Raw genomic sequence first — 11,516 nt, forward strand, 5'->3', positions numbered from 1 at the left:
TTTAAGAAATTTAGTACTCAGTACATTATGGAAATCAGGCTAAACATATTTTTCTGCATTAGACAGGTTGCAGAAAAAAGAAGCAAAGAAAATTATGAGAAAACTATGCTTCAATCTTTCATCAACATTATTATTTGTCCATCTGGCTGTGGATAGAATTTTTCATCAAATCGTGATGCTCTTTAAAAAAAATACTTCCAACAGCACCAAAATTGCGGCTTCTTATGCTATTGACAGAATGGTACTTAATTCTGCATTTCTGAGGATCCACGAACAAAGCCTCAAAGAACAAAGTTTTAGGAATTTTACAGTCTGTTATTTCTTTTGTGAAACATGATGGCTTAGTCACATCATTGCATTCAATACCTAAGCCTGGAAATTACTTTTCTATTCCAAAGCTTCCTCATGGCATTTTTCATCTCTTTGTTTCTTAGGGTGTAGATCAAAGGGTTCAACATAGGAGTGATGACAGTATAAAACACTTCTAGAGATTTATCAATGGGGAAGGTACAGACAGGTCTAACATACATGAAAATACAAGGGACAAAGAAGAAGACAACAACTATGATGTGGGAGACGCAAGTAGAAAGGGCTTTTTGTCGGCCTTCCAGACTTTGGGTCTTCAATGAGTATAAAATGACCCCATAGGACACAAGCAATAATGTAAAGACAGTTGTACGTATTGCCCCGCCTCCCATTGGCAACCACTATAATATCAATTATGTAACTATATGTACAGGAAAGTTTCAACAGAGGGAACATGTCACAAATGAAGTGATCAATTATGTTGGGTCCACAAAATGTGATCTTTACAATAAAAAAAGAGGTGAACTACTGAATGCATAAAACCTCCAATCCAGGACACCACCAGGAATAGGACACATACCCGCCATCTCATAATGACCACATAGTACAAGGGCTTACAGATGGCTACATAGCGATCATAGGCCATAAAAACGAGGAGGAAAATTTCTGCCCCACCAACTAGGTGTTCTAAAAAGAGCTGGACCATGCAACCTTGGAAAGAAATGGTCACCTTTAGACTGAGCAAATCTAAAATCATTTTAGGGACAATAACACTGGAATAGAGAGCATCTATTAAAGACAAGTAAGCCAGAAAGAAATGCATAGGAGAATTCAAACACTTATTTCTGATGATGGTTATGGTAATCAGAATATTACCCACCATTTTTACATTGTAGATAATTGAGAATATGGCAAATAGTATTTTTTGTACCTCAGGGTTCTGAGTAAGACCCAGGAGGATAAACTCAGTGACATATCCATTTTCCATCAGTGTTTCTTTTTTTCTGTTTGTTTGTGTGTGTGTGTGTGTGTGTGTGTGTGTGTGTGTGTGTGTTTGTGTGTGTGTGTGTGTGTGTGTGTGTGTTTATATTGGGGTGAGAGAGAGAGAGAGAGAGAGAGAGAGAGAGAGAGAGAGAGAGAGAATGGAAGGCAGACCAAATTACACTTGTGAGAACCTTGACTTCTGGCAGTTTAGATGGAGATACTGCTTTACTTTTATAGGCATCAATTGCTTCACCAGAATATTGGTCATAATAATGAATCCTTTTTTGCTTCACAGACTTTTGTGGAGATGAACAGATGACTGGTCTGATTTCAAATTTCAGTTTCTCATATGAAAGCTTGTAATTCTTCTAGTGATGCAGCTGTCAGAATTTTGTCTATTAAAATAATTATGGAGCAACATATTATTGATCCCCTTTTCATGTCACTTTCCTTCTCAGTACATCTCACACTACATCTGCCAGGACATGGAATATGCCTTACTCATACTTTCATTTCTTGGTACTATAGGGAAGAAGGCCCCAAATTATGTTTTGTTGAATATAGAGGTTTATAAATAATTGGTATTTTTTTAATGGAGTCCTCTATATGACTTGAATTAGCTTTTCCCATTTCCAATATCATGAGCACTTTATTTTCTTTTTTGGAAACATATCCTTTTAAACTGACCTTTGGGTGCTCTTCCAAAGTTTTTGAGGTACATCCTATTCAAGAATTAGTTTATCTCACAAAAAAGAACATAATTATTTCTGCTTCCAGTGGAAGTGAGGCTAACACACAGAAATGTAAGACTTTAAAAAAATTAATAACTTTCTTAAAAACTGAATATAATTTGCATGATCAATAAAGTATCAAATACTGCTAATATCTTTTTCATTCAATCAATAAAAATTTGTTCCATTGAAACAATGAGCATTTTAATGCTCTTGCTAAAATGAAATTCATCCATTGAAAGATATAATTTTAAATTATCATTTTTAAATTATTATTACTATTAAATCATTTAAAATTATTTCCAAAGGTAAACTTATTTAATTCTAATTTTTAAAGTGTGATAAATAAGTACATTTTAATTAGTATATAGTAAGCATGTTTTACATGGCATAAAATATTGCTGTAATCATCTTCCTCATCATCATACAACCATCTGCCAATTCCAAACATACATTTTATTGTAAAGGGAAGAAGTTAAGCAATCATGCAGTTTTTTGATGTATTCTTTGTGGAAGCCTATTCTATTTTATTAATAGCCAAAACAACCTGAGCAAAGAAATATTCTGAGTCAATAGTAAATGCCTTTCCTGAGTATTTTGTTAAACTTTATACTTTTCTTTTCTCTTTGCAAAGATGTTATTTCACAATGCATCATTTTGTAAAGTACTTAAAATAAAATAAAATAATCATAAAAACAAAAAATAATAGTAAAACAAATAAAAAGCATCTTAAAATAATGAACTGAATCACAAAATGTTCTTTGTCCTCAACTATTTCAATTTTTTAAAATGGTCATATGAGAAGTTGGCCACCAAGACTTTTTGTTGGTGGGATATTTTTCATTTTTATGACATGAATTTTTCCTATTTCTCATTTAATAAAATAATAAACATTCATTCTTGTTAGCATTTACTTTATAAACTTAAGACAAAACATAGTTGAATAAGAAATATGAATAACTTTTTAAAAATAAATATTACCTTTCTGAGGACTCAATTATTCCAGGTTCTGGGTTTTGAAACACTTTCCTTGCTGAAGAAAGATAGATGCTTAAAGTAATGAAATACTATTTAGTGTTCTTCATATTGTCAGGATCAGAGACGGGAAAGTTCATGTTAATCCATTTCAGGTTTTTTTCAAGTATTTTTAAATTGTTTTTCTTTATAATATTGTTCTTATTGTATAAATCATTCTCCTGGTTCTGCTTCCTTTACTCTTTACCATATTAATCTCCCCAGGTACTCTGAAACTGTTGTTCATTTATTCAATAAAAATTTTAAAGTATTTCCTTTGCGATTGTCATTGTGTTGCAAAAAAGAGACAAGCGATTGAGTTTAGTCTAATGGAAGAGACAGCATGCAAACAAATATGGACAAAACAAGCTATGTTACAGGATGAATAGGATTTAATTAAAATTAAATTTTATGTATGGTAATGTAGCAGTTGATGAATCCTGATACTCTGAAATGAAGAGACATTAGGAAATGCTTCCAGTGAATGCGATATTTCATATTCTATTTAAAGGAAGTCAGAAAGGTCAGTGGTCGAAGCAAAGAAAGGGAAGGGAACAGTCAGAACAAATGCCTGAATCTAAAATATGAGTGTCTAAGTTTAGGAACAGTCAAATATCCAGTGTCACTGGCTTAAAGAGTCCATCTTAGGGAGTGGTAAAAGACTTGAAACATTGATGTCTAAGCTACAAATAGCTTTAAATATCAAATAGAGAACTTTGCTTTTGGTCATGGAAGAACTAGGAAAGCAGCTGAGTTAAACCTAATATTAGAATGGTTGGGTTAAAGTGTGTACACATTTAACAATTTTTGTGTCATAATTTCAAATTACTTACCTGAATTACTTGACCAGCAGACAGTTTCGACAACAATATTAAAATACTTACAGCCCATTTTTACAGCCCAACAGCCCAAAATACAGCCCATTTTTCACTTTTGTTAACCTTTAGTATGATGAATATTAGTTGGAACTTACAAGTTATTTTAATATGAATTTCTATTATTATTAGTGATTTCAATGATTTTCTATAGCTAATAATAAATTTTTGAGACTTCTTATTTTTTAAAATACCTGTTTATATTCTTTGAACACTTAACTTTCGGGAATTCATATTTTGATTATGATTTGCCTCTTAATGTAAATGATTTTGTTAAAATTAATGGTGAAAATTTTACCAGAAGTAACCTGTGTTTCTGATTTGGGGATGTTCATGTTGAGTGAGTGAAATTGGAAGATCCATATCATTGCAGTAGTTACAATAAGTATTAACTAAAGATTAAAACCCAGGAAAACCAAACACAATAGCGAGAACCAAATAATGAGCCTAGCTGCTCACTCTTTTTTATCCAAGTTTGTGTTTATTGTTTAGCTTTATTTTAGTAAAGTTTGACTTTCTGATACCATATGGGATTTTCTCTGTAAAGACACTAGAAGTGTTTGTCCTTTGCTTCTCCAACCTTTTTTTAAAAGATGGTAAACTAAGTCAAACAACATTTAGTGACATATGCAGCATCATACAAGTTTTAAGTGTCTGAAGTTGGATTTGAACTTAAGAAGATGAGTCTTCTTGAAACCATGCCTTGAAACCATTCTATCCTCTGCACAATCCACCATTCTATGCCTTCCAGAGACCTGTTGAAAAGCATTCTTACTTAATGGATTTCTAATCCTTATCTTCTTTCACGTGTATTGTATTTTAATACAAGATGGCAAATGACAGATAATTTAATAAAGCAAGTGGTGTGTCATCTGAGGATCCACAGTAATCTATTTATCCTTAAGTTCATGTGACTTTCCTTGAAAGTCATTCACATGACATTCTCTGATTCTTCTCTTTCCACTGGACACTACATTCCTGGTGAACCAGGTCCTAAGATTCTAATGGGAAAAATTTCAATATTCTTCTTCTAGGGCAATGATTGATGTTTCCGCATTTGGAGAAGAATGTTGAGGACATATCTCCATTTTTCACAAACAAATTCACAAGATAATATATCTTTCAGGACAAATAATTTATGGACCTTCTTATAATTAATTCCTCTGAGAACTCAGTTCTGGGCATGAAACTAGGTTCCCTAACCCTGTAATGTGAAATTTAGTTCCATTTATCATGACAAGATATAAGGAGAAGTATAAACATAGATGGTCATTTAAAGTCATTTCTGCCTATTGTCATGAAGACGTTTATAGAATCAATGAGACTACCTTAATATCTCAATGTTTGGGGTGCTTTTTTATTTTTAGAGAACATAGTACTGAATAAGTTTGAATTTTCCTAGGTGCAAGTTGAGGGAGATTCAAGATGCATCTCATATCAATATCAATAACAAAAACTAACTGACTCTATGGTTTAGTCATTACCATCATCTTCCTATCCAATAAAAATATCATCATGGAAGTAAGAATTCTCTTAAATATATGAGAAACTATCCCTATCCATACATCAGACTAAGGTAAGTTTGATGACTCATCCCCTAAAATTCTAGTAGAGTTGATACTCTGATGAATGTATTTCATACTGATCCCTTACAATGATTTATTTTATGATTTTTAAATTGATTTCATCTGTGGTAAAAGATCTGATTCTTTTTTTAAAAAGGATTTTGCAAGGCAAATGGGGTTAAGTGGCTTGCCCAAGGCCACACAGCTAGGTAATTATTAAATGTCTGAGGATGCATTTGAACTCAGGTACTCCTGACTCCAGGGCTGGTGCTCTATCCACTGTACCACCTAGCCACCCCAAAGATCTGATTTTTAAAAAGAACTTGGAAATCAACTGAGAATATGTATTTTTAATTGTTTGAATTGCTGTCAGACAATTCAATTTTTATCCTGTTTCTTGCCCTTCATCTTTCTAAACCTCAGTTTCCTCCTCTATAAAATGAAAATAATTTCATTTGCAATGGCTAATATCTGGAGTTAGGTGGAAAGAAAGATCTTGGTGAAATATAAACTTTCATATAAATATAGTTTATTTACATTTAGCATACACAATAACTGAAGGTAACTGACACAAATGTAGAGATACTTATGTTAGACCTCCCTACCTTTAAGCAATTTTAAAATTGGAGTAATCCAAAATTTTATACTCCTGAAACATATTTCATATACATATACATATATATATATATGTATATGTATATGAGAAATATCATTAAAAAACTACAAACCGTTCAACAGTGGAGAATTATGTTATGACATTAATGACTTCTACATCTTCCCTCTCTTAAAAGCTACAGGGGATTCTTCAGGAATAATTTTCAATATAATCTCTCAGTTACTGCCTTTCATGTACCTCCATTATGAATGTCTTTCTGCAGCCATAGAATATACTATTAGGGTCATAACTCATGATTTCCTTTGAAAATGAGCACAGATACAATAAATACATAAATTAATTTCTCAGAAAAACAAATGAAGAATTTGGAATCAGAAAGGTTAGTGGCACAAGGATTAAAAATCATATCAGGTGGGTAAAATTCAAGTATTCTCATTTAAATATTATTATTTCAAATTTTCTTTCAATTTCATATATCTGATTTAGATGAATTCAGAAGGAAGATAGCAAAAGCAAAAAAAAAAAACCCAATCCTCTATTGATTTTTCATGGATAGTCCATAATCCTTGTGGGTTTGGGAATAAGAACAATGAGAAGGTGTGAATTATCATAATGGATATGATCCCCTAGCAACTGTTTGTATTATTAGTAGTTTGGGTAATGGTTAGGAACTATTGTAATCATCCAAATGAAATATATTAATAAGCAGTGAGAATCTTAGTGGAGAGAAGAGGAAAAAGTTTAGAGTTAATTTGTAGACAGAATTGATATAACCTGCCAAATGACAAGATGTAAGGGGTGTCAAACAGGGAAGATTCAAACGCATTTCTAAGATCACGAAGCAGTGACTACAAACAGAATGATGATTTTAAAGTATGTGTTGGAGAGAAAGGGCAGGATAAATGCATATTGAAATAATTTTATTTTAATATATATGATATTTTGTATACCTTCATATATAGAAGATGATGTGCCAAGCAGACAATTGAAGTGTAGTAGTGGCAAAGTAATAATTAGTTTGAGCATCTATTTTAGAAGTTTCTGTGTAGACATCATACTTGCAGCTATTAAACAAGAAGGATGAGATTGATGGTTCAGTAAAAGTGCCAAAGAAAAAGCAATTAGAGAGATCAGATGAGGAACAGGAAATTGTACCCTGCAAAGCAAAATGGAGAAAGAATATTTAGAAAGAAGGAAGAGTCAGAAAGATTCAAATCAATAAAAGTTACATGATTTTAAAAAGTCCAGAGAAATGAAGGAAGGTGAAGATGGGTTGAGAAGTGGCTCACTGGTGCAAAAGTGAACCATTTACTTTGATAATTTATTGATCCATCCTTATTGATTGATTTTAGTCAAATGGTCGAGTCAGATATCTTATATATCTGTTGATATGTTTAAAAAAAGTGTGGTGGCAACAATTTTCTATCTGATGTTTTTGCTAAAATGTCAAAGAATTCCAAAAGTGAAGGATTTCTTTTGATTTTTATTATATGAATTGGCCTGAATTATATTTTAGATAAAAAAAATATAAGGGGACACATTGGAGAGAGACCAATAGAGATAGAGACAGTCACCAAGAAAAAGAGAAACAGAGATAGAAAGAGGTCTTGGAGGAGAGAGGTCAGGAAAAATGAAGGGAGGGAAATCAGTATTGATTCTGTATCAGGAATTGTGATAGGTATTTTTGAAATAATAATTTAAAGTGTTAGAAAGCTCTGGAATGTTTTTGAGGGTTGCAAGAAGGACGACTTCTTCATTAAACCCTAGATTAAAAGAATGAAAGGATGAGAGAAGATAGTGGGAAAATTTGAATTTTGCAATCAGAGACATAATGATATAATCCAGGATGGCTAATTTATTTTCCCAGTAATTTTCAAAAGTAGTAAATCTCCTTGAGGTACAATTGGAAAAGTGAGTGTAAGATTCTTAGGAAAAGAAAAATAGATTTTGAAAACTAGTTTTGTGAATGATGAATGAAATAGTCATTGAAAAGTAAAAAGATTATGAAGCAAAATTAAGGGTTCTTTGAGAATAAATGACATGAAATTGTAGTAGATTCATTTATCACAGTGATGTTATATCCAGCAAAATCTAGTAATCCTGGAAATTTTTAGTGATGAAGACAGATTTTAAAAAGTAAACATTATCTGTATGTGGATGATAATGGTAAAAGTGATTCAAAGATAAAATATAGCAGAGGCTAATTGGTTAACAAAAAAGATCAAGGCTTTATTGCATGGGAAATTGTGAGCAGAACAGATATGATGGACTGGAAGGACAGAGAAAATTTTCTATATATGAAGGTATACAAAAACCATATATTTAAATAAATTTATTTAAATATGCATTTATCCTGCCCTTTCTCTCTGCCGCATATTTTAAAATCATCATTTTTAAATCAATTTTAAAATCATCATGTTCTAAGAATAGAATTAGGGAGGCTGAAAGAGTTTGAATGACTTCTAATAAGAGGAGAGAGGAAATGTAAATTCCAGTAACACTGAGGTGTCCTAGACTGGTGATGGTGAAATTTAAACGAAGACTATCTTTTAGGTTTTAGAAGAGGAACAATCTTATAGATTATAGAAGTTCTTGAGCACATTGGACAGTTTATTGCACACAGCAAGTGATTAATAAATTCTTTTTGAGTGTGTTGATAGACAAGGGAATTCAAAAGAATATAAATATGGGGTGGCTAGATTGCATAGTGGATAGAGCAATGGCTATGGAATCAGGAGGACCTGAGTTCAAATCTGCCCTCAGATACTTAATAATTACCTAGTTGTGTGACCGTGGGCAAGTCACGTAATCCCATTGCCTTGCAAAATAAAAAGAATACAAACATATAGAGGCCCCCAGCTATAAAGTGTAGCTTTGGGTTGGAGCAAAATGCTATGAAAGAAAAACTGGACTCCATCAGAAATAAAGGACTTAGTGGAGATACAAATATGGATGTGTCTGTGTGTGTGTGTGTGTGTGTGTGTGTGTGTGTGTGTGTGTGTGTGTATTAGATATAGATTATACAGGGAGAAAGAGAGAGAGAGCGAGAGCAAGAGCGAGAGAGAGAGAGAGAGAGAGAGAGAGAGTAGCAGTTTGCAGTAGAAGAAGGGAATGAGGGTGTGCTAGTATAGAAAATATGTCAACTCCCTTTACTGATCTATTGTGTTAGAAAAAAACACACGAGAAAGTGTTAACTAGTACTGTAAATGGCTGAGAAATGGTTGAGATCATTAATGAAATTTCTTCTCACAAGAGAATTGTTCTGTGAGTGAAAGACAGAGTATGGAAGAAGAGAATGAGAAAGAAAGTACATTTGCCAAAGATCAAACTGTTAAAAAAATGGAATATAGTAAAAGAGAAATTTCTAGAGAAGAAAAACACTTCTGAGCTGCTGGAAGGTATGAATAAAGGTATGAAAGGTATGAATAAAATTCAGGTTTTTCATTCATTAAAGGCAAGAATGTTGCTATAAAAACACAGTTTTCCCTTCTTTCATCCATTGACTTCATCCTTACTACTATGGCAATTTGGAAAGTAAACGGGGCACCATATTATGAAAGTAAAAGTTTTAAATTTATCTAAAATAAAATGCACAAGACTACAAAGAAATCTAATCCAAGTAAAAGAGTTATCATATTTTATGGACATCAGGTTATTATCTCCCACTCTAGACTGTCATCTTTCCTATTTGTTACGAACATGTTTAAGATTGATTTCTTATTGTTTTAAGGATGGGATCCTGAATTCTTCATTTGTGGCAAACATGTTAACAACTTGCCATTAGATGATTATCTCTAAAATTTTTACTATATGGGCAAGCTACTTCAGTCAAACAGGTCTTTTCACTTTCTAAAAAGATGTCTGAACTCTCCTACATCCTACATATCAATGAAATAATTTCTTATCAATTGTCTTTTTTTTAAACCTTCACGATTCTTTTTGACATTAGAACCTGTGCCCATGAACCACACCATGTCTCTCTACCTAACCCACTTTATAGATATTACCATAGACATTCAGAGTGTATTAACTAATTACTTCAAATTCATTCAGGAACAGGGGTGTATGGAATATAAATAGAGTCTTAAGACCAGTTACTTTCCACAAGATCTTTCTAGAGCAGAGTCCAATAGATAACAAGTCCCCTTTAATGAAAGCATTTACTTTCATTACAGATAAGCAGACTCTTTCCTGAATTAAACATAATAAATGGATTCACTTTCTTTACAGAACTATTCTGTTTCCGTTTCCGGAATTCAATATAAAAATGGATAACGGAAATAATGTGACTGAATTTATCCTATTGGGACTAACTGAGAATCCAAAGCTGCAGAAAATCATCTTTGTTGTGTTTTTCTTTATGTATTCTATAACAATGGTGGGTAACATACTCATTGTCATCACCATTATCAACAACTCCAGCCTGGATTCCCCCATGTACTTTTTTCTTGCCTATCTTTCCTTTATAGATGCCTGCTATTCTTCTGTTAATGCACCAAAACTCATTATAGACTCATTCTATGAAAAGAAAACCATTTTATTTAATGAATGCATGATGCAAATCTTTGTTGAACACTTCTTTGGAGGTGCAGAGGTCATCCTGCTCACAGTAATGGCCTATGACCGTTATGTGGCAATTTGCAAGCCCCTACACTACATGACCATCATGAATTGGCGTTTGCGTGGCATCTTGATGGTTGTGGTCTGGATAGGAGGTTTGCTTCATGCAACAATACAGATGCTCTTCATAGTCAATTTACCATTTTGTGGTCCCAATGTTATAGATCACTTTATGTGTGACTTAAACCCTTTATTGAACCTTGCTTGCACTGACACTCACATCCTTGGCCTATTTGTTGCAGCCAACAGTGGATTCATCTGTTTGTTAAACTTTCTGCTCTTAATGATCTCTTATGTTGTCATTTTGAGTTCTCTGAAGACTCACAGCGCAGAGGGGAGACGCAAAGCCCTCTCTACCTGTGTTTCCCACATCACCGTTGTTGTTTTATTCTTTGTTCCATGTATATTTATCTACATGAGGCCTGTAACAATGTTTCCCATTGATAAAGCTGTTGCAGTCTTCTACACTATGATTACCCCCATGTTAAACCCTTTAATCTACACACTGAGAAATGCTCAGATGAAAAATGCCATCAAGAAATTATGCAGCCAGAAGGAGATTTTGATTAGCCAGTAAAAGGCACCTATTTAAACCACCAGATTCAAAGTCAAGTGTGTGTGGGGGGTGGGCAGGAGAAAGGGAAAATGTCTAAAGAAAGATTCTGTTGATCCGCGAAGGGAAAATTCAAGAAAATATTAAAAAGTAAATGTTCTGTATTACTGACTGAGTATACATTGTGATCTCTTCTTATTTGATTTCCCTTTTTGTCTGCTTATTGTGGGGACAGTAGTTAATTACTATTTT

The 11,516-nt window shown here is 33.0% G+C and overlaps 1 protein-coding gene and 1 pseudogene across 1 annotated transcript; one reads left to right on the forward strand and one right to left on the reverse strand.

The window, feature by feature from the left end:
• Positions 1-359: 359 nt before the first annotated feature.
• On the reverse strand, positions 360-1,294 carry LOC141517079 (olfactory receptor 4A15-like; annotated as a pseudogene).
• A 9,064-nt stretch (positions 1,295-10,358) lies between these two features.
• Positions 10,359-11,288, forward strand: LOC141517080 (olfactory receptor 4C46-like). Its single transcript, XM_074228004.1, has one exon. It carries the CDS (start codon positions 10,359-10,361, stop codon positions 11,286-11,288), a length of 930 nt encoding a protein of 309 aa, XP_074084105.1.
• Positions 11,289-11,516: the final 228 nt, after the last annotated feature.

Source organism: Macrotis lagotis, chromosome 3 (assembly GCF_037893015.1).
Source record: "Macrotis lagotis isolate mMagLag1 chromosome 3, bilby.v1.9.chrom.fasta, whole genome shotgun sequence".
Taxonomy (NCBI): Eukaryota; Metazoa; Chordata; class Mammalia; order Peramelemorphia; family Peramelidae; genus Macrotis; species Macrotis lagotis.

What these genes read in the sequence shown, in the direction of transcription:
- LOC141517080 (XM_074228004.1), top strand. Translation starts at nt 10,359, where the DNA reads ATGGATAACGGAAATAATGTGACTGAATTTATCCTATTGGGACTAACT.